Here is a 22,940-nt window from a genome sequence, read left to right on the forward strand (position 1 = left end):
TGTTTTGTGCAGGTATTTTAGATATTTAGAAAGTAACTAGAGCTTCATTCTCTAGTGTTCTGCTGAAAATGAACGGCTCTAAGGATTCTCATTTAGTAGACTCCCTATCTGTAAATCCCAAATTAGTCAAATTGTTTATGTAACCATTGCTTTTGTTTTAACTGTATATTTTAAAATGTTCTCTTTTTTAAAATCCCTGAGGGAGGGGAAATAAATGTGTGTTTGTGACCTCTTGTATAGCTTCCAGAAGCTGAGATTTCTTGGTCTTAATTTTTTTTCTTTTTTATACAAAGAGACAATCTTTCAGACTATTACTGAGAGCTGTATAAGTTGTTGTATTTTGATTATACCGCTGTAGACCTTTTGTGTTATTTGTTAGATTATAATAGGACATACTGTGTTTAGCAAGCTCTTTGGACAGCTGTGTCTACGGCTGGCTTGGGCTTCGCTGAAGCTTATTGCATAGGAATTAGCTTTTCTGTCAGCCAGTTGAAAGGCTTAGTTAAGGATAAGAACGTTCTTAATAAAAAGTAAATTTGTCTGGCAATGACCCTCTCCCAAATAGCTGAAAATAATTGTCTTCATTATTAGCCTTAGGTGTAAGCTGTTTGTCTTTAGAGAGGCACATTGTTTTGTATCCAGAGATTGTCTAAACTAGTATTTCTGCAATTAGTTGTCATGAAAATCATGCTAGCGCGTAGCTCTGTACAAATAATTCCCATCTGCAAAGATAAATACACTAGGACAATTAAGTTGAGTGTGGCTGAAAAAAACTTGAGTCTCCAAGAACTGAAATGAAGATTACTACTGTGTCAGCAACCTTATTTAATACCAAAAGTAATAATATAGTTCACCTAGTGAATAAAATCTCTTGAGAACAGTAAAACTTTTGTTATGGATTAAGATAAAATGTGACTTACTTTAAATCAAATACAATTTAGACGTGACTAAAGTCTTGGCAGACTTTCTGCAACAAATCTAGCTTTTGAAGTTTGAGCAAGTTACTGCACCAGCTGCCTGCCCCACTTCTCTGCTACAGCAGTGTTAATGTGCAGCCAGGGAGGCAGGGCAGGTCACAATGTGGTTTGCAAGCCATCATATTAAAAAAAAAAAAAAAAAAAAAAAAAGCCAGAGATTTAAGTGTTCAGGCACTGAAGTGGCATTTTGGGTACGTGGGCACACAGTCGGTTCTGCTCAATCTCTCTTCCAGAGGAAATAACCTCTAGGGAAAGGGGTGGAGTGGATGTCTAGGAGAGCAATTGCCTACACTAATTTGCCAGGTTATATGTGTCAAGGCTTTTCAAAGATATTTCACATGTATGATAGCATAGCAAAATACCACAGACATCTGTAAAAAACATAGGACAACTTTTAGCACATGAGGATTATATTAAAAATTCCAAACTCGGCCTGCCTGTTGTTACTAGCAGCCAGTTCAGTGGGGCTAGAGCTGTCGTACTGTTTTCTTTTGCAACATCCTTCCACTTGTCAGTGAATTTTCTTTCTTTTATCACTGTGGGTTTTCTTGTCTCCAGTAAGCCACCGACATCTCTAAGAACTTGGTAGCGTCACTGGTGTAGGATTAGATGGAGGCCCCTGAACTGTGGGCTGGAAGGAGAGCTTAGATTTGTGTTCATGTATGAAACAGCATTGCTCTGACCTAACTAAAACTTACTAAATTTGAGGTTAGTCAAGTTTTACCAGCATAACAGATAGAAGCAAGCAATGTTTGCCAAGAGTGGTTAAGAAAAATGTTCCTTGTACTAGTTGATCTGTGGAATTAAGAGTTAAGTGGTTATGGTATACTTGGTATATTGTTACATGAACTGAATACAGAAGGATGGCAGTGGGAAATTGCAGGACCTCAAGTTCAGCAGCCCTTTAGACTGAACTGTTGCAGCTTTTAGGTGATCACTTCACTGCCAGAGATCCCTAGTGTTAGCAGGTGCTTGAATCTAAGCTTCATCATTTGGGTAGGCTGGTTCAAGGGTCATAATGTTTATATTAACAGATACACAACCATATAATTTGCAAGGAAATATATTGTTTGTGAGGATGCCAAAGTAAATAACACCTGATGACTTAAGCTTTATAGTGTACTTTCTCTGCTAGCATGGGAAGAAATATGTTACCTGGTGAAAATCATGAATATAGTGTTTGACCTTAAGGAAGCCCACATCTGTGGAGATACGAAGAGTAGGTCAGTCCAGGCTATTTTTGGCATTTGCAACCTATGGACATAATTTTGTTGACGCATTTTTAATGCATTAAAATCTATTTTTATTGCCAGCTAGACGAATGCTTAAATTTGGTCATACAATTGTGACGTGTTCTTTATGAGCACTGATATACTGTGTAAATGTAGGGTTTCTTTGAGTAAGAAAAGACCTGTCTCCTTGCGTGTATAACAAAAGGCAAATAATATTTGTACCTGCCATTGGTTTGTACCTATTCTTTTAGTGCTGCCCTGCTTGCCAAAACATTGTACATACCACTCTAGGAGACAGACGAGGTTTTCATTATGAAAACCAATAGCCTCCTTAAAGGTTGTAGTATGTTGGATATTTATGACTGTTCTGTGCTTTTGCCTCCCCTCCATTTTGAATTACGGTGACTTCAACCTTTGAGTGTTTTGGTTGCATTAGACAAATGCAGGAAGTTACAGCCTGTCATCGAGGCGCTTGAGCTTCCATGAATTGGTTGTTTCACTCCCTCTTGCAGATTTTCGGTAGACTGACTTCAATTTTTATAGTTTAGCCTTGATAGCTTCCTTGTGTGAGTCTTGCGGATAGAATTTAGGACTAGGGAATGTGCCTTCATAAAAGATGAGAATATTTTTGCCTTCGTGATTTCCCATTTTCACAAATCTTAAATGTCTTAGAGCCCAAGAGTTTAGTCTGTGTAACTGTAGAGAGCTCATGTAGCTCAGGTATAGCTTTCTTCTCCAAAGATTTATATCAGGGGTTAAAGAGGCTGTTCATAGCATGCAAGAACTCTCCTGTATTTTTACAGCTGGGTGTTGGAGGCATACTGAGATTAATTCAAAACCATTTCCATACTAATCTAATGCTTCCTAGTCGCTTCTATTAGAAAAAAGAACAATTCTGATATTTTTTTTTTTAAAGTGCATTTTGGAATTCCTTGAATAGTAGTTTCCTCGTTTCATAAGGGGTAAATTTCCATTTGTGTCGTCCTTGAAGATGGTGTTTGAGCTTTGTAAGTGTGAATGTGTGCACACTGTTAATGCAAACTGTAGCCGGAGCCGATCCCTCTGGACGCTGGGGCCGAAGGTGCTGTGCAGGGTATCAGCGTGGAGGCTCCTGTGGTGAAGACTTTAAAAGAGTACAGGGGTGTAGTCAGAAAGGTTTTCTGTCTTACGCTTTTCCTTTGAAGTGACTTGTTGCAGTGCTTGCCCTCTTCTGTGATAATGATTCTTAATTTCTGAAACTGTTAGCAAACTTTTGCTAAGCACTGTGTCTCTAGTAACACAAGAAGTTTACTGTCACTGTGTTAAATTGCTGATTATAAATGGGTGATGTCCTGTTCGTTATCTGTTTTTTCGTTTCTTCCTTCTCCTTTTACTTACTCTCTTCATCCATCTTTTGAGTAGCATTTGAGGTCATTTTTTTCTTTTCTTTTTTTCCCCTTTAACTTTCATGTTAATGCTTAGAGAATTGTGGAGGACCTGTTGTATAGCTTTAGGCACAAAATGCGGTGTGGTACCTAGCCAAATGCTTCTTGTTGTGCTGGCAAATCTTTTGAATGTGTTTTGGAGCTTATTCACAGCTTCTAGTTATCATAAACATCCGGAAATAACTTGTTAAATTCTCCAGATAGATCCCGGGGCTGATTACTGGGGATGTAAAAATACCCTTTCTAGAAAGCATTAATCAAATTGTTGGAACTATTAACGCTGCCTCTGATGGATGAGTATGCTGTTTTGAAGACAGTACCTTGTGGTGCTGGTATTTATGATAAATTTTCGCTGTCTGGTTTTCACCTGTCAGGCAAGTCCCTCCCTTCAAAAAATGGGAAAAAAAGGTGAAGGCTCACAATCTGTGGTGTTGGATCTCAGCAGATAACCTGTATCTGATCCTTCCTTGAGCAGCGGGATTTACAGCTTGTCTCCTGCATTTCAAACCAGTGTTTTAGCCCCCACGTATTTTCCAGTCTAGAATGATGTTTTCTGCCTGAATCCGCTTGTCTTTTTAGTTGCACTTCTCTGAATTATGTGCCAGTGAGGCCCACCACACAGAGTTATCAAAGGAATTTCATATCTAGAGGCACTAACATGTAGATTTTATTTGTTTTTAAACTTAATTCCCAGCCTTCATAGATAAGTGAGACAAGGTCCAGTTCTTGAAAGCAGTTTTCTTTGGTCTGACCTGTTAACCTGACCTGTGCTAACGATGGGACTTCTCTAGCCAGAAAACTGTCCAGCCTGGCCATCTTTCCTTGATGGGTGAAATGACTGGGCTTGTGTGGAAAGCCATTCTTTAAAAATAAAGATTTCTCTCTGCTGTTTTCTTTGCAGAGAGAAATCAAAGTAAATGACACTTAATGTTGGTTGCTCTGGTACAAGTTAAGGTTCCTGGTGAAGTATTTACTCTGAATGCCTAAACAGCATTCACAAAGCAGAATGGTCCTGTTGTGTGGCATAGACACTCCAACCAGACACGCTTGTTTATTGAGAGAACTTGGTGAGTCAGGAGCTACAAAACGTTCATTGATGCTGCAGCCTGATGCTTTTTATTTAGTAGTCCTTTTGTGGATTTTTTTGGAGAAAACTCTTGTTCCTCCTTACCTCATAAGTGTCTACATGCAATTTTTGGTTTGGGGGACTTAAACAATTTTCATATCTGTTAGCTTTTAAAAAAGTGTACTAACTCTTTTGAAAGAGAGCGCTGTAGGTAGAACATTCTTTCCTATTGATAGTCACAGGAGAGAAGTAGGTGGATGATGTAGGATGCCACCCATGGATTGCTTTTGCATCCTTAAGCCATTTTCTTCCAAACCTTATTGGTTGTCTGAAGTAGGCATGGATGAGTTGCTTGAGAATGTTTTCTCAACACGCAGAAATAGGGGGATGCACCTGCTCATGTGGCTGTAGCATGAACTGCATCAAATGGTTGAGTTCACACAATCCGACAGGAGAAAAGTGGCACAGATTTGGAAACAAGCAACTGGGAGGTGGGAAAATAATCTGGCCTCTTTGCTTCTGTGGATCTCCTGCCTGACACATACAATTAGGTGATTTATCATAAGACAGCAAAATGCCCTGGTGGCTTTGGGAAGGATGGACTGTGGTCAAAAGCCTTGGGTGAGGGGACGTGGGCTGAAGCGGGAGTGTATATAACGAACCAAGCAATCCCCATGACTAATGCAGCTTTTGCGGAGGAACACATGTTTGTGTTGTGTTGTCGAGCAGGAAATGTCAGATGCATGTTTATAGATTAGAGTTACCTTATAAACTCTGTGAAGGTCTTTACAGTGAGTCAAAATAGAAATACTCTGCTAAACTGAGATAAGTGGAGTTTCTGTAAAGCTTGTTCATACTTTTTTATACTTATAGCAGTTTTTCTGCTGTCCTCACCCTCTCTTTGAATTTTAGATATTGCCTAGATATGACAGGTACCAAAACGCACGACATCAGAACACCTAGTGTGCTTGATACTGCAATTTGTTGTATCTGAAACTGGCTTGTGGTCAGCTTGCTGTGTTTCTCCTACTGAAGTTAGGCAAGTGGCAAGTAGCTCAACCTTTTCATAGCTAAATAGCATCAATTTCTTGTGCACTAGTGTGAGGTTTGTAGGAACATGTATTTGCCCGTATGTGAACACGTAACTAAACACCTAGTTATCTGTAATTGCAGTTTGCAAGCTATCTTTCAATCTGTCCTTGGTAGCTGTGTATATCCTTTTATTTTTGTTTGGTTGGGTTTGTTGTTGTTGTTGTTTTGTTACTTTCTATCGTGTTAAGAAAGAAAAACCAAAACATTTTGCCAATTCTGATAAACAGCCAGAGGTAGGGGCAGTTACTTGCATTGTGGATATTTGATGTTGTTGGGAGACAGACTCTTTGTGGTGGGTTTTGTAGCTTGCTGCAGATGCAGGTGTACTGCTGAGAGTGATCTTTTCACTACTCTACTTCAGGCAACAGGAAAAAAAAAGCAAGATTTCATGAAGCAAAACGCTTTGTGTCTTTGCCCTTCAGCTTTGCTAGTGTAACTAAGCCAGCAAGGGGTTTGAATTGTGATGAGGTGAGATGTGACAGGAAAAAAAATTATAAATTGCAGCTTTTTCATGTATTTACTTTATGTGTTTGACAGCACTTGGTTTGTTTCCCTGCTATAATTATCCTGCCTGTTCTAAGATTAGGGTACCAGTGTGACATGGGCCAAGGGCTTGTAGCCTGGATAGTGCTCGTAGAGGCAGAGGCACTTCTGCTGGTAGAGCTGGACTGTGTCCTCAAATAAAACACAACTGTGTTGGAGGAGGGGAGAGGAATTTTCATGTTCAGATTGCAGCAACGTGAGAGACTTTTGCCAGCACGGCTGTCTGTCGGGCTCTGCTTCCCCGTGCCACTGATTGACACAATCCACTGGCAAAACTCTATGGATGTGTGTGTGTGTGTGTGTGGCATTTGTTCTAAGGCATTGCCTCTTTTTACTTATATTTGTGTCAGAAAGGTTCCTATGACATATGAAATTGTAATAAACCCTCAAGCCTTTATTGCTGGTTTTTTTCATGACTGCATTTTTACTTGATGTATCTGTTAGTGCCCTCAACATTGCAAATAAAAATGTTCTTGTCCTCCTTTGTAAGGAATGCGCTAGGGTGGGGAAGATCTGGGGAATTTTATTTGTTTTGGGTCGTGTGTCTGGCTACATGATAGACCCTGCTTTCTGTATGCTTGTTTCTAATTTGCCTATACCTTCAAAAAATGGAAAACTTCCAACATGTAGCAGGGGCTTCTTTGTTAGCTCGATTATTTCTTAATCCTCTATGTTTTTTGCAATTTAGGCCTGTGAGTTTATTACAAAACAAGAACAGAATGAAACTCTTGAGAGGTTCTGGCTGTTCAGGAAGTGACTTTTAATGGTGATGGTAGTAGGCTTTAAACCCTTCTGCTGTAACTGCTCATTCTGTTGAAGAAATGTTTGTAAAGCATTATAAGTAGTGTTTTTCCATGTTTCGAATCTATTTGTTTCACTTTCCTTTCAGCTGTCAACACTTCTGATTGTAACTGAAATGCCTTATTCTTTTAAGACATCTCTGTTTCTTACAAAGTAACTCCCCTGTTCTCATTAGTAGCTCCCATAGTTAAAAGTGTGAAGTAGGTTCTCAGGGTATTCAGAAAAAAAAATGCCAGCAAACTCCTGTTATATCAGAAATGTTTGTGGTAATCTGTAGCAAGGTTTATCTAAGATTTGCAGCAAGGTTATTCAGTTCTGTTGGTGTGGTTCAAGAGACCAGAGATTTTAAATCTGTCTGGGTGCATACCTCATTAAATACATGAATCATCTAATTTAGGGCTTTTAAATAAGATGACCTATTTCAGTACAGGGAAATACTTCTTGTGGACACCTGTGCATTGAAGATCTCTTGCAGGTGCTGGAGGTTTGAGGAATTGATGGGAGTTTTGGGCTGGTTTTGCTAAAGCTAGGGATAGCGTACTTTCTAATATTAGCACTTTAGGTTTAAGAATTAATGTGAACATAACTTGAGTAATGTACGTGTCTGAATACTTCGCACAGTTTGAAGAGCTGGAGAGGATGGGAGCATTTGTACTCTATTTCAAAGATAGTTTGCAAATGCTAGTTTGGTTATTCAGTGTTCAGTGGCTGGGAAATTGCAGAACCTCGATATGCTGAATTAGCTGTTTTAGTCCAAAATATATACTTCAAGTATTATTTTGAATTTGATCTTTTGGGATTGACTACAAAATATTCAGGGTATTTAATGGTTTCATGCAGAAGATGCAGATAGCCGGTCGTGGCAATGAGTTCTAGGCATTTCACTTCGTTGTGGTTTCTTGGGAATGCAAAATTCTGCGGGAATATCATTTCAGCTGGTGTCACAGGCCTTGTGATGGCAAACAAGACACTGTCAAGCACTGAAAGAAGTTTTAAAATAGAAACTAGGCTCATAAGTTGACTTTCTGGCTTCTGCTTGACCAGCGGGGAAGTACTTTGTGCACACAGGCGATTGCTGGTTTTGCTACTTTGCATAGTGTTTTTCTCGGTTCCTGAAGAAGTGAAACAGTTTACAAGTCTTACTAGTTTGATTCATTAGACCATATTGGGAGACAGCAGAAGACTGTATAAATGAAGAAACTAATTAATAGAAGTCAAAGCCCTACTCCCCCATCCAAAACAGAACATGCAGCTCTGATGTGAGAAGTAAGAAAATTGAATCGGAAGAAGTTTCCTTTAATTCAGTAATGATCATATGTGGTTGAACACAACTCGGATTATAATTTCTCTCTTTTTAACATTAGTCATTTCTCTCCTTTCCTTTGAACCTGTGTGGATTAGTTATGCTGTATGGCAAAAAGTGAGGGAGGGACTTGAAAATGAGGTAGGGTTCCAGAGTTAAGGACTGGCACAGCTTTTAAGTATAGGTACTGAAGATTTGGATATTGTCGATATGTGACTCTCTATTCATCTAGCTGGAAGTAAAAAAATTTGCTAAGATTAGAATTGCTAGCAGAACAGTGATTAGGAAATGGTTATGTTTACAAGCTTTATTTTGTACTGGCAACTTGTCCTTCTCTCAGTTCCACCCCCCCCCCCCCCCCCCCCCCGGTATTGCTGTCCTGAATTGTGTATGGCAAATGGAAATCCCTTTAAAAATTACTCATTACAGACTTTCGAAGTAGATATATGTCTGTGAACAAGTACTGTTTTACATTATATTTTGGATAATCAGTGGAGGAAGAGCAATAGTAGTGTGCCTTTAAAAACTGTATGCTTAATGGGATTAAGCCACATTCTAATGTTAGTGTTTAAGATGATGTAACTTGAATACTAATTTTTTGTTTTGTTTCTTTTAAGCAAATGGTTATGAGCCTTAGAGTTTCTGAACTGCAAGTACTTCTGGGTTACGCGGGAAGGAACAAGCACGGACGAAAACACGAACTTCTCACAAAAGCACTGCATTTGTTAAAGGCTGGCTGCAGTCCAGCTGTACAAATGAAAATCAAAGAACTTTATAGGCGAAGGTTCCCTCAAAAAATCATGACACCTGCAGACTTATCTATTGCCAGCGTACACTCGAGCTCCATGCCAGCAACTTTGTCTCCGTCTACCATTCCACAGCTCAGTTACGATGGCCACCCTGCCACGTCACCATTGCTTCCTGTTTCGCTTCTGGGACCTAAACATGAACTGGAACTCCCCCATCTCACATCTGCGCTCCACCCGGTCCATCCTGACATAAAACTTCAGAAATTACCTTTTTATGACTTGTTGGATGAGCTGATAAAACCTACCAGCCTAGGTAAGGTTGCAAATGTTGTAATAATATTTGAAGTCTTTTTTTTTTTTTTTTTTTTTTTTTGAATAGTAATGGATGAATTCAGCTGCTAATGCAGTAACTGGTTAAATATTGCATCACACCAGTGTTTAGAGAATTGCTATTTTTGGTAACTTTTGGAACAGATTGTTCTACATGGAGAGACATCTTACGTAACACTCATTAGTTGCTTTAGCTGAGCCACTAAATATGGTTCAAAGATCCGTTATATCTAAGGGGTGAGTTTGAAAGAAACAACTTTACAAGAAACAAACTAAACCATAGAAAAAGGAAAAAACCTGTCTGCTTTCAGTAGTTCTTATAAACCATAGACCTTAATTATTTAAAAAAACAAAATAACAATACCCCCGAATCTGTCAAGCCCACAAAATCTTCTCATCTGTGCTGGGAAAGAATGCCAGGCTAGATACTTGCTGTGATCTATTACAGCCTGAATATCTGAGTTTAGGAAGACTTGTGGTTCTTTTGCAGTTGTGGCTACTTTTCTTTAAACTGTCTGTTGTATTAAGGTATAAATCACTTGTGTAGCTGCTGAGAATAATCTGATGCTTACAGAGCATTATATAACAATGTGTGATTTTTCTGGCTCTGACTCCATGTAGCACTTAACAGCATGGTTAACTTTTAATACTCTTAAAATGCTGCTTAAATACAATAGTCCCGTTGATTTCTGGAGGGGCTGCTTGCGTGTTGGAACCTCTGCTGTCTTGAAACCTTGGAAAAGATTCACTGTGAGAATAGCTGGTAGGAGGAGATTTGTGAGAGTAGATACGGGGAGATGGTGGGTGAGTGGAAAAAAATGTCCTTTGCGAAAGAGATCCCTTGTAAACAGAAATGAGCAGGTACTTTACATTAACAGTCTGAACAGCTACAGGGATGTAGGAGGCCTGATATGTGAGTGGTGATGGTGGCCTGCACATTTCTGAAGTACGTTGCACAGTTGTTTGCATATTTTTTTGTTTTAACTGTTATAACTGAGACACTGAGGGAAAACCAGATAGCTTTTGATAACCTTCTGGTTCAGGTATTCTTTTAAGAGGTATACTGTATCTGTTTAGCTTTAATCTAAAACCTAATTGATTAATAAGCATTCTAGGCAATGCTGGTGGTACAGGATAATTAGGTACTCAGTATGTGTCTCCATCACTTCTACATTATAAATACTTAAAAATAATGCTGTAATTTCAATAAGACATTCCAATGCGGGAATTATGGTATGCATTTATTCCTAGATGTGGTAAGAACACTTTGCTGTCAGCTCCATGTCTGACAAACTGGCCCCAAATGAAGAGATCATAATTGTCGCCCTGTCATGTCTTATGGCTTGAGGAGTTTATATACAATAGGATACATTTTTTTCCCCATTGTGGACTCTGAGTGTCAAGGTAGGAAAATGGAAGTGGGTGAAATTCCAACCAGATACCTCTATAAGCAATCTCTGTCCTTTCAATTAACTTGAGGGTCTGTTTGGGGTTTTTTTTTTTTTGCATGTGAATCCTGTCTGCAGATGTCTTTCTGTTTGTCCAAAGTAATACTATTAGAAAGCTTTTTTTTTCTTGTGCTTTTGGGAGAGGAGAGAACTTCAGTGTCCATGCATATGAGGAATGGTTGGTTGTTTCCTTTTGTAGTGGAAAGTAATGTTGCTACAGATTGTAAAATTGCTAACTATAAATGTCATGAAGGTATTTTAGAGTAATAAATATATATATGTTAATGAAAAAACCTGTTGGATTAATAACCAGTGATATGCAGCTTTATACGCTTCCAAAACAACTTGGAGCAATTGCGCATACAGCTTAGCAGTTTTAAATGCAAGTGTGGAGCAGACTTGTTTTAATTTTTTCCATTTATACAGTTACTGGTACTCTAACTAAAAAGTCTTAAATGATTTGTTGAATATTTGCCCCAAATGGTTTGGGTGTCCTTGTCACCGCTGCAAACAATGTGGATTTCCTCAAATGTCAAATTTCTAGATTCCCTGGCTTTGTTTTCAAATGGCAGATGCATATTACAAACACTCAGAACTACTTATTGGCATTTGGCCAGTGCTTCAGCATCTCCTGCTTACTTTTTCCTATCAGATTCCTCATGGGGTACGGATAAGAAACTTCAGAATTTACTTTGTTTCCCTCTACTGCAAGAATGAACTGATGACCTGATGTGAGGTTTTGAATAATTATCTCCCTGCTTAAAATGGAACCTACAGGAAAAGAAAAAAATATGTGTGAAAGAGAGAATGAGTGCTCTTTCCACTGATTTGAGGATCTTTAGCTTCTTCTGAAATTATAGTCATTATGTAAAAGTTGGGAAAAGCACATCTTTGGATGTGATTCTGCCTGGTATTTCCCAAGTCAAGGTGGAATTGCTTGGAAGGTTTGCTACAGTAGTCTTCTGCCTCATCAAGAAGTGATTATTAATTTGAAAAACAATAATTTGATGAAGGCTTAGGGAAGGGAGTTGCATAGCAGGGCACTTGAACATGCATTCTCTACCCAAATATTTTACGTAGGTGGGTAGTACACAAGTTAATGTGAATAACAGATAAGGAAATTAAATTTGCTAACTATTATTTTTAATGTCAAGAACAAAAGGAGGAAATGGATGTTACCTTCATACACTTGCTTCCTCAAAATGTAGCTCTGAACTGTGATTAAAATTGAGATGCCGACTGCTCGCTGGGCTGGATTCATGGCAAGGAGGAAATGTGGTGCTTTATCCATCTGTACCCTTCTCACCAACAGCTATTGAGGATCTTTACTTGAGTGTGGCTGGCTGAAGCATGTGTGACAAGCTAAGGTTAGAAGGCCGTTGGCTAACTTGTTTTAACTTTCTTTGACTTACAGTAGCCCATACAACTTGTAGCAGTGAATAGGATGCTTGCAGAAGAGCAGACTTGCCTAGCTAGTTGAACTCGTAAACTCAGCCTATGCTACCTCAACCTGCTCTTATTTGAAGAACTGAAAATAGCAGCTAGGCCCTGCTGATGGTGGGACTCTCCTCCTGCTGTTACTCTGCTCAGATAGCAGAGTCTCTTGCTTCCTTCCGAGTGTTTCAAGTACATGACTCCTGCATAGCTCTTTCAGAGCTGTGTGGCTAATACTGACAATTATGGTTATGCTGGCTGTGCTGTCAGGAGATGACAGCATTTTCTTTACTCCCAAGAATGCTGTCAGTTGGGCTTGTTTATCTGAGACGAAGAGCTATCTGTCCATGTTTAGTGGAGCTGTCGAATTTGATCCATATTTTATTAGTCATCCTTATTGCAAAATTGAGAAGGCTTCTACATTGGATGTTTTTGTGTACAAGCCAACTAGGAATGCTCTATATTCTGAAAATGTATGTTGGTAGATGGATCTGTACACTGAGCTCTTGCAGTGCTAGTGAAAAGTCTGAGCATTCTGCCCTATGGTTAACCACGATTTGATGTGATTATATGACTGGTTTTTTTTGAGGAAAAGCTATCCAGTTTGGCCTTGATGGAATATATGAAAGTTGCCTTATTATTGTGACTTCTCTGTTGTTTTTTGAATAGGAACTCCTTTAAATAGGAAAATTTTGGTTGTTGATTTCTGAAGTGAAGCTGCAGCTTTCACTTAATTTTCCCCTATTTTCAGCCCCCAGTGCACAGATGCTGCTAATTGGTTGTTTTTTAAGCATAGGGCCAATTTTCTAGAAGTAACTGCTAACACACAGATAACATCTCTTTTGTGTGGTGAAGTGTGTTCACTACGAGATGAGTACCAAAATTCTGCCAGATTATTATGGAAGGGACATTAGATACTTCAACATCATCTTAAAAATACTTCTTATTACAGCATATGTCATTCCTAATTGCTTTAGCTGTGTAGTTGTTCCAAAAAACATTTTAACTAGGTTATGGGTCTTTACTTACCTGTAAGGGGAAATTAACCTTTTATTTTCAATTTAAAGGATTAAAGAGGCTGTGGGCTGTGCTACTCTTTTAAAAACTGTCTGACTGGGATACGGATGATCATCCTACAATTTATTTGCTTGCTTCAGGTTTGAGCAATATGGAACACAACACTGAAACTCAGAACTGAACCTTGGAAAACGAGATTTTTTGCCTACAGGTCACAGCCTCCTGGAAGGAGACAAGCATCAGGCTTTTGGGGGACTCAATCACTTACAGAAAGCATGCTGCCAGACTCCAGATACTGGCTCCATCGGGTTAAATGAGCTTCCAATGGCTCTACTGAGGCTTGTCTTGATTTGCTTAGGTCTTAGTTTAATTTCTTAATCTGTGGATTCTAATAACAGGGTTTCTCCAATAAGCAGAATTTCACCCCTGGTGCCTGCCCTCAAGAATTATGTGCTTACTAACCAGCGTTTGTGCTTCTGACTTGCATTTACCTTGAAATTTTCTTTTTGACTGTGATTGATCATGGTAACTTGGACACGCTGTGTTCTTGAAGACAGATCTTGCAATTGATCTGACTAAAATCTTTAGGGTGACTGTAGTTCAAGGTACAGCTATTGAAAAATTAAACAATTCAGTGCACTTAGAAATCTAGGTTGGAAACTATGTAAGTTTTGTTTGGCAAGTATTTCTCCCTTTCATATATCAGCAAGCTGATCTGTTGCTCTGTGCAATCAGTATCATGGTTTATATGAAAGTTATGCTTTTACTGTCTTCTGTGTTTGTTATTTTTTTAAATGTACTTTGTGGGAGGAAGTTCAACAAAACACTATATTCTCAACTCGGGCTTGAGCTTTCTGACTTCCGGCTCTACAGCTTTTAATTGTGCAAGAATAAGCTGAAATATTAGTTCTGTCTTGTTCATGTGCTGTAGCTGAACTAGAATTACAGTGCACTTAAGTTTCTTTTTTTGGCTTCAGCTTATATTTGCATGTGGTATGCCTCAAGTTCATGTATAGAGAATCTTTCCATAGTCTTGAGTCTGTTTCTTTTGAGAGCTTTAACCAACCAGGTAGCTCTTGCGCTACAAGAAAAGGAGTATAATTTATCATGGCTCGCTTTAGCTGATTGCTCAATCTCATGCGCAGAACTGAGATCACCCAAATTCCAGGACCTTCCAGGATATGGATGTTTTCAGACACTGCTGCTCTGATATGAATGGATCTAGGAAGCCACTTTGCTTTCCAAGATCAAATTAGGATATCTTTTTTGATAATTGATAATTTGATAAGGAGTTGGGCTTGATGATCCTTGTGGGTCCCTTCCAACTCAGGATATTCTATGATTCTAATTAAAGCTTTTAGTAGAAGGAATTACGGCAAACCATGTGGTTGACTTAAAGCATGTGAGTAATCCACTAATAATCAGTGAACCAATTTGAGCTTGGAGTGGTATCCCTTTTAAGTGTTTGGAGAGCTTGAGGCCTAGCAGTGGTGCTCACATAGCATGAGAGTGGAAGCTGTGCTATTGCAATACGTATTTTTTAAAGATTTCCACTTGCAACCAAGATGTTGAGATCTCTTAGTAGCTGTTGGAAATGCTGCTGGAACTTGGAAGTCTTCAGTAACTTGGAGTCTTTTAGAGATACTTTTATCTCCCTTTATGATGGCTTTTAGAAAAAGATGATATGGGTTGTGCTAATCCTGGTAGAGAGCTTACTAGGGACTCTGTTATCTAATCATGAACTTTAATTTTTTGCCTTTCCTGTTAGGCTTATAAAACTTGCTACTTTCTTCATGAGAGTAAAAATGCAGTATAAGCAGGATACCCCATGTAGGGACATGGCAGTGCCAGCTTTTTAGTACTGCCCATTTGGAGTGTTTAGCTGCTGTTGGTGCTCTTAGGAATAGAAGCTAAAATTTTCAAGTCTGAATGGCAGCAGTTGAGTTCTGGGACATACGTTTAGGTGTCTAAAGAAATCAAGTGACTTAAGAGTACGGAGGATCCAGTGATGTTCCTTCCCTCTGGTAAAATGCTGGAACAGATGTGCAGTGGAGGTCTGTGGGCCCAGGATGGGCAGCGGCGAGAGGAGAGCTGGGGTAGGTGGGTATTTACTCCACAGAGGTAGGTTGGGAGGGCAGAGAGTTCTGGCACTGAAGGTCCATATGAAATTGTTCCTTAATACTAACTGTAGGTCTTCAGAAATCCTCATTGCTCAGAAATTCTCTAATACATGAGTGATTAAAAAAAAAAAGAAACATAAATATCTGTCCAATTGCACAGAGTTTCCAGCTGATCTATTCTGTTTATACAACGTATCATAAAGAGTTATAAAACACGTAATATTTATGAATTAATTGTAGCCCTTGGAGTATTTCCAGGCTATTTTCATATATATATTTAGGCACTATTTCAAATAAGCTCGTTCACGTCTCTTTACTCTCTGCCTTTCCCACCCCCGGTGTAGCTCTGTCTATTCCTTCTGAGTATTAAGTGTTAAAAGCTTAAGTTGAACAGAACCTAAAAATGATCTTAAGTGATAAATGCAGCAGACTGACCAGAACTGGAGTTCAGTTTTTCATCTCGTTTAAGCTGAAGAATGTGGCATTGTCAATTCACAGTAATGCAGTGTATTTGTGAGTGTAGTGCAGCTGTAACCTGTAGAAGTGGGTTAAGAGCTAGTCACCGCTATCAAGGAAAGAATGATTTGTATGTTCTTTAAAATGCTTCCCTGCAAGTAGTTTTGAAGTGTTAAGGTTACACAACATCCATTGTGATAAGTGATTGAAATGAAGTGAAATGGCCAAGATGTCACAGCAAGCAAGTGACAAAAATAGAAATGGGAATCTGGGATTTCTCTTGGTGTTGGATGTGAGCTTGGTGTGGCCGAGCTCCTGAAGCCCACAGCTTGTGCAGGGCACACGGTGCTTCTGCACAGCCCTCAGCCCTGCTCTTAGATGGCTGCCATGCAGCTGATCAGGGCGAAGGGTCCAGTTTTAGCCTGGTCTGACATGGCTCTAGCGATTAGCAAGAGGCTTCTCCTGCCTTCTAGGGGAGAGGGTGGCTCTGAGGAGTGGTCTAGCTGGGACCGACCTGATACTACAAACTACAGATGCATTTAATGGGCAGCAGGAAATTAAGGGTATGGTGGGTAGTCATTTAAAAGGTACTGCTACTTGATTCTAGAAGATGGCAGGAGCTTGGTGCTAAGAGGCTGTGGTTAAAGGTAAGGAAGTGTTTATGTATAAACACTTGCGTTACCCAGGAACTTTATAAATTGCGGTGGTTTTAAAAGGGCTAATGATGCATCCCGAGATATTGTAGATCCCCCATTAAGGTGTATCCTTTCATTGTTTCTCTCCCATGTAGCTGCTTGGTTTCTGCTTAGATACAGATATTGCACTATACTGTACACAAGCATTTGATCTCACGTCCAAAAGCAGTTTTATAAATGAACCCTGTTCAGGATTGATAGAAGAGGTTGTGGACAAACTACATTATGAGGAGCTATGTGTATGTAGTATTGTGTAATGGATTTTCCGGCTTCTGCTGCAATTGAACATAATTCAAAGCCTGTCTGAATTTTACCTTTTTAAAAGGTAAACATTTTCTGTGCCTTAATCTAAATGCAGTAATTTTGGTGTAGCTTGGAGGCAGTGTATTAAATTTGGAGCAGTGATATTTGAAAGAGGATTGAACATAAATTGATACAATGCCTTCTGTTGTTTAAAAGAAAAAGCAAAATGCCTGTGCTGCAACAAAATGAGGTATCTTACCTATCTGGGGAAGATAAGCAAGAATTATTTATGTGTTGGGTTGACAACTTCTACAGTGTTCAGGTTTCTCTGGCTAATATTTTGACAAATTTAACTGATGAAAATTATGTACTGTATTAGGTTAGTGAATAACCAATTAGATATCTCTTGTTTATCTTACAGCATGTAGCAAAAATATGCTGTAGTCCTGATACTCTTACTTAACATAATTATTTTTGCCTTTGGAAATAAACGTGCTATTGGAAATCATTGGTAATAGGCCAATTCAATGATAGCTTTTCTCATGGCCTGAGCTTAGGTAATTACTGCAGTGTAAAGTGCAAGTTTAATTTTAGTCCAAGTATCTTTCTGTATTAGAAGGTAACATGTTCCCTTCACTATTGAATAAGCTGCACTTGGTGATGATAGATAGAAAAGATTAACCTTAGTATATTGGCAGTATGATGGTCAGATGCAGTTGCATTAGGAAGCATCACCACCTCAACAATGTGATAACAAAAGTTTCATTAAAGATTTTAAGGTATCTGTTCTTGAATGGAAATTTAGAGACTGGCTTTTTCTCAAGACAGCAAGAGGTATTTTACTGCAGAAAGATTGTGTGGCTATTTTTAGCTGTGGGTACTGGTGAGGTGGAACAGAATATTTTTAGAGCTGTAGAAAATGCAGCCACTCAAGCTGTGTTCTTTTTTTCACTCTAGCGCTATAGGGTTTTTCCAAAATAAAGAATAAAATTGTTAGGAAATGTTTTTTAAGTACCATTATTGTTACTTATATAAGTAATATATTCATTGTCTGTATACATACACACATATGTATATATACATTCATATAGAATTTTAAGTGTTTTGGTCCTCTGAATGATACTGTCATGTATTAAAATAGTTTTTGCTCACATTTTGAAAATTCATTACCCATGTGAAATATTTATCAAAATATACAACCAGCAAGGCATAATTGGGTCACTCTCACTTAATATGTACCAGTCCCATGTGCTGTTTGGATCATTACTTGAATGAGGTAAGCATGAAATAATTCAGGAAACTGTGGTGATAGTGAATTGATAAAAAGAAGAGCTTTGAAGAAGAAACTCTGCTCTGTAATGTTTTTGCAGTGTTTTAGGCATTTTAGAGTGTGTTGTACTAATGTTGGGGACCTGCAGAGACAACGGACCTGAGATTGTGCTGTTTTTTAATAAGTATATGTACATGTTTAGAAGAAAATATGGATTTTATTCATTGCCTTTTCTGGATTTAAGTTGGATGAATGAAGTAGTAGTAAATACTCCCCTCCACCCGTCCCCCTTCAGCACCCCCTCAAAACTGGTGAGATTTTGGTAAGATGAGAAGTGGATTTTATACGGCTTGTCTGAAACTGTTCATGTTGACACCTATTTAATTACATAAGTCTGCTTGAAAAGCTTTTTATTATACTTTCAAAACCTGCCCTTTCAAATTTCTGAATTATTTAGGATTTTTTTTAGCAGCAAGGTAAAGCGGTGCTTGTGATTCATGGTGGTTTTTTTTAAAATTATCGTGCCTTTGTTCTTTATATGTAAATATTTTTTTTTTAAAGTCCATTAGGCATTTTTGCATTGTACCTCCTTTCTGAGATGGCAATGGAGATGTGGCCTATAAACCACTTTTGACTAATCCTCCAGGCTCTGTACCATTCAGAGAGTGCTAAAGAAAAGGTTATACAATTTAATAATTCATAGTTATGAAAAAAAAAACCCAAACCAAGAAACAACCAACCCCAAACAAACCCAAACCCCCACAAAACTGGCAACTTTCTTAAGGGTGTTCATATTAACTCTGTTGTCCTGGCTAGATTCCAGCTTTGTTAGATTATAAATTCTATTTTAATCCACTTGGTTTTCAATTGGGGATCTATTTTTGCCTTTCTTTTGTTAAATAATAATAGTTGTTTGCAGGGCATGGTTGCATGTTTCTAGCCATCAAAATTATCTTCTTGTATAAAACTATATATTTGCATATTTCTGGTTTTAATCATACTCCAGAACTTTAAAAGTAAATGATGTGTTTGACTTGCCAGGATCTGTTTGGTGTTCTTAAACACAGCAGATACACCAGATGAATTAATAGAAATCTGTTAGCTTTTCCACACTTAAATTCCAGATTTCTGATGTTTCTGCCTTGAGAAATCTGAAGTCCTTAGAAATAGAGGAGTTTCTATAGTCATAGATAAGCTTGGAAGCTTAGTATTAAATAGTAAAGCTGCTAAATTAGCGCTCTTTAATGTGTTTTGTTGAAATTTTCATGCATTGTTTGTAGGGTAAGTAGATCTAGAAAGAGTAGATACGGGTATAAAAAGATTGCATGAAAACATATGGGAGAAGATTAGAGAAAAACCACAAAGAAAAAACATTTCTCATCTCCCTTCAGAGTATGCTTTTGGGTTTTTTTGCTGCATTTCCCCCTTCCTCCTAGGCAAACCCCAGATATGCGAACAAGGTCCTCCTCCTTAACCTGCCCCTTCCATGTCCCCTGTCCCCCACCAAGACAAACCCCCTCACAGCCTTGGTTTGCAATAGCATGTGAGGCAGCAAATAAAGAGGCAGTTGGTTTTCAAGTGTAGTAAACAGAGTCTTTATGAAAGGTGTTGACTTTTCCTTGCAGTATTTAACTGACCTCCACTTCAATTAACTTGCCACGATTTTGCAACTGGAGGGTGTATTTTGCAGAACCTTCCTTTCCACGGCCTGGCTGCAAATGCCATTACAGTGTGGGGAGCTGGGTTCCCTGCAGCACAGGTGGGTGGGAGGTTGTCCTGGTGTGTTGGTGTTAGAGTGGCAATCGTGGAATCCTAACTGAAAGCTAGAAAATGAAGTAATGCTTTTAACCGCTGCAGCCTTTGTAAAACTTAACTGTGCTTTCAGATGTGATAGCCTAGTATTTTCACTGTTGTTCCTGACCTCTTTTACAAGTTGTTTTCTGTCTGTGTTAAACTGATTCCATTTGTTCTTTGCATAGTTTGTTCCTGCCATTTCTTAATATTGTACTGCTGAATGTAAAGATTAAAATTATGTCTTTATAATTGGCTGAAATGTGCCTGTTCGTAAAGGTTAGATTTGCATATGGTAGCACACACTGAATTGGGCAATTGGTGATTAAATTTGCTCTTTTTCTGGTTGGTAGTTATATGTCCAAGGGGCAGAGCTGTATCCTAATACTAGTTGAAGAGCCTGACCGTAACTCTCTTTTAGAGTAACGTAGTATCTTGTCTGTCTTCCTCTGTCTGTACTGCTCAATCTGTCAAGAGTTTTGAAATCTTTTGATTGGCTTTTGGATCATCTTTGCCTAATTAACAAGTTGTTTCTTCCTTCTTTGCAATTTGGCCGTGCTCCCGTGGTAATCACAATGATTGCTTGTACACAAAAGCAATGTATTGAAAATATGGCATGTGTATATTAATGCTGTTTTACAGCTAAGAAAACATCAAACAGCATGTGATAAAGTACATTCTGATCACTGGGGACCATTGATCTATCAGCTCATAGACTTTTGCTTACAGTTATTAAGACAAGTGCATATGAAGTTAATAGTCAGCATGAGAAATATTGGAGGCCTTTTTTGTTCTTAGTCTAAACTGACAGTGTTAAAACCAGCCAACCAACCATTCTCCCCTCAACTCCAAAGCCTTCCTCCTTGCCTTTTTCCATTTTAGGTGGATTCTAGTTAAGAAAAAATTCATTGACTGCAGTGTGCACAACGCAATTATTAGTAATGCTTACATTTCTGTGGTATTTTAACAGTTATGACTTAGAAGTGGCTATTTCTGTTGCAAAAATTTTTGATTCAAACACAGGCTATTTACTGTCTTATAAATGTGCTAGAACTATAGCTTGTGAAGAAAACTGGAATTATGAAAGCTCCCATGTCAGCACTGAAGAATGTACTTTTTAATTTTCTGCCATTTTAATGTATAATGCTTTAATTTGTCCAATGCGAGAGCATGATGAAACAGAATATAGAAGTTAGAAACCCATTTTTCAGGATCACATATCACTGTTTAGCAAAAATAAGTCTTGCATTAATACCAGCCGGTAACGAACAGAGGAAAAGGATTTCATTTTGGAACCTTTGCTGTTTTGCTAACAGTTACTTTGCTTCTCCATTCTTTCTAATGCTTGCAAAAATCTGTATTACCTGCTTGACTCCTTAGATTGGGGATGCTGCAAAACCAAAACAAGCAAAAAGATGAGCAGTTGAAAGGGAAAAAGATTGCTTGGGAAATTTGGGTTTAGACTTTTTCTTTCGGTAACTGCTGTTTAACTTCTTTGGATAATTAAGTTTTAAATGAAGGTAATGTTAGTTAAATGTTCAGCAGTCTTGGCCTTTAATTAAAGATGTTGGAGTTCACAACAGAAGTTCACAAAGACCTTCCAGAACTTTTCTAATAAAGCCAAAGCTGACAATTTCTAGGGTAAAGCAAATAATACATGGGAGGAAAATAAACCCGACAGATTAAGGCCACATTTAACCATGTAAAAATATGAAATAATAACTTGAATTTATTCAGTTCTCTGGTCTGCATTGCATTAACTTTGCTAATTCATCTTTTGTTGATTACAGTATATAATACTGATCTTTCTATTTATAACTAAAAATAGGTACAAAATTACATTGAAGACCAAATATTATAACAGATTTTCATTTTTAATTGTATACATTGTGTTTATATTTCCTGCAAATTCTTATATTGTGATAACATGATTGGCTGTCCTGTGAAACCCTACGTGTTTCTCATTTGAAGAAATGTAATTGAAAATGTATTAAAATAAAAATAGGTGCTGGGTACTGCAGGCATGAGTGTCTAACTAAACATAAACTTGAGGCTGCATGCTGCACCCTAGCCCAGATGATGCTTTTGGACATTACGGTAGAACTTATTATTGAAAAAAAAGATATATGCATATATATTAAAAACATATAAAATTTAAAAAGTTATTTATATAACTTTATGCTTTTTGAAAGATCTACTATTGCTAATATTTTCACAAAAGTTGCAGTTTGGTATATATTATGTATTCTTGCCCATCTAGCTTTAGAGCAAGTGATAATGAACTGCATGTGGTTGTTGCATAAAATGTAATAAAATGTACAGATCTTGTAGCATTGTCATACAAGAAAGATATAAATGTAATTTTGTGAGATTGCTGCTGTTAATATTTATACTAAGGCAGTGTCTATTCTATTGTTGGTTCCAACCTACCACATGCTGTTTTTAACAAAATATCTGAAGTATCACCCTGAAGTACTCACTCATCTGTCACTCAAGGATGAGTCAGGAAGTGTATTATAGTAAAACAAAACCCGATAAATTTATCGAGTGTTTAATACACAATATAGTTATTCATAACCTTTTAAAATTATTAAGAATAATGAAATTGAATGGCAAGCTTCTTATAACTTCATTACATGTGTTGATGAGCATGTTGAACAGTTCTCTGGGGAGATGCTTCTCTTTTTTTATATTTTATTTTATTTTTTTAAAAAGCCATTTTCATTGCCATTTTGTATGGTTCTGTACTGCAATGGTGCCTGTAGCCCTGGTGAAGGGCTATGTTTTAGATAAAATAAGCACTGTTTTGGAGATGTTTAACAGTACTTTGATTTTCAGCAGGTGCATTCATTCTTAAGTAGTGTTTGTTTTGTTATGGAGCCCTATGGCACAGAGTTGAAGGACTTTAAAACAAGATTTCATACTTGCATATCTTGTGAGTTGTTTGCA

The 22,940-nt window shown here is 38.0% G+C and overlaps 1 protein-coding gene across 2 annotated transcripts in view; it reads left to right on the top strand.

Annotated features, from left to right (window-relative positions):
• PIAS1 (protein inhibitor of activated STAT 1) overlaps positions 1-22,940 on the top strand; it is a 63,465-nt gene that overhangs the window by 16,714 nt on the left and 23,811 nt on the right. For both annotated transcript variants that reach the window (XM_075044663.1, XM_075044664.1), the window contains exon 2: positions 9,056-9,500. In XM_075044663.1, coding sequence (XP_074900764.1) covers positions 9,056-9,500 — 445 coding nt within the window. The remainder of the gene's footprint in view (positions 1-9,055; positions 9,501-22,940) is intronic.

This window comes from Buteo buteo, chromosome 13, assembly GCF_964188355.1.
Source record: "Buteo buteo chromosome 13, bButBut1.hap1.1, whole genome shotgun sequence".
NCBI lineage: Eukaryota > Metazoa > Chordata > Aves > Accipitriformes > Accipitridae > Buteo > Buteo buteo.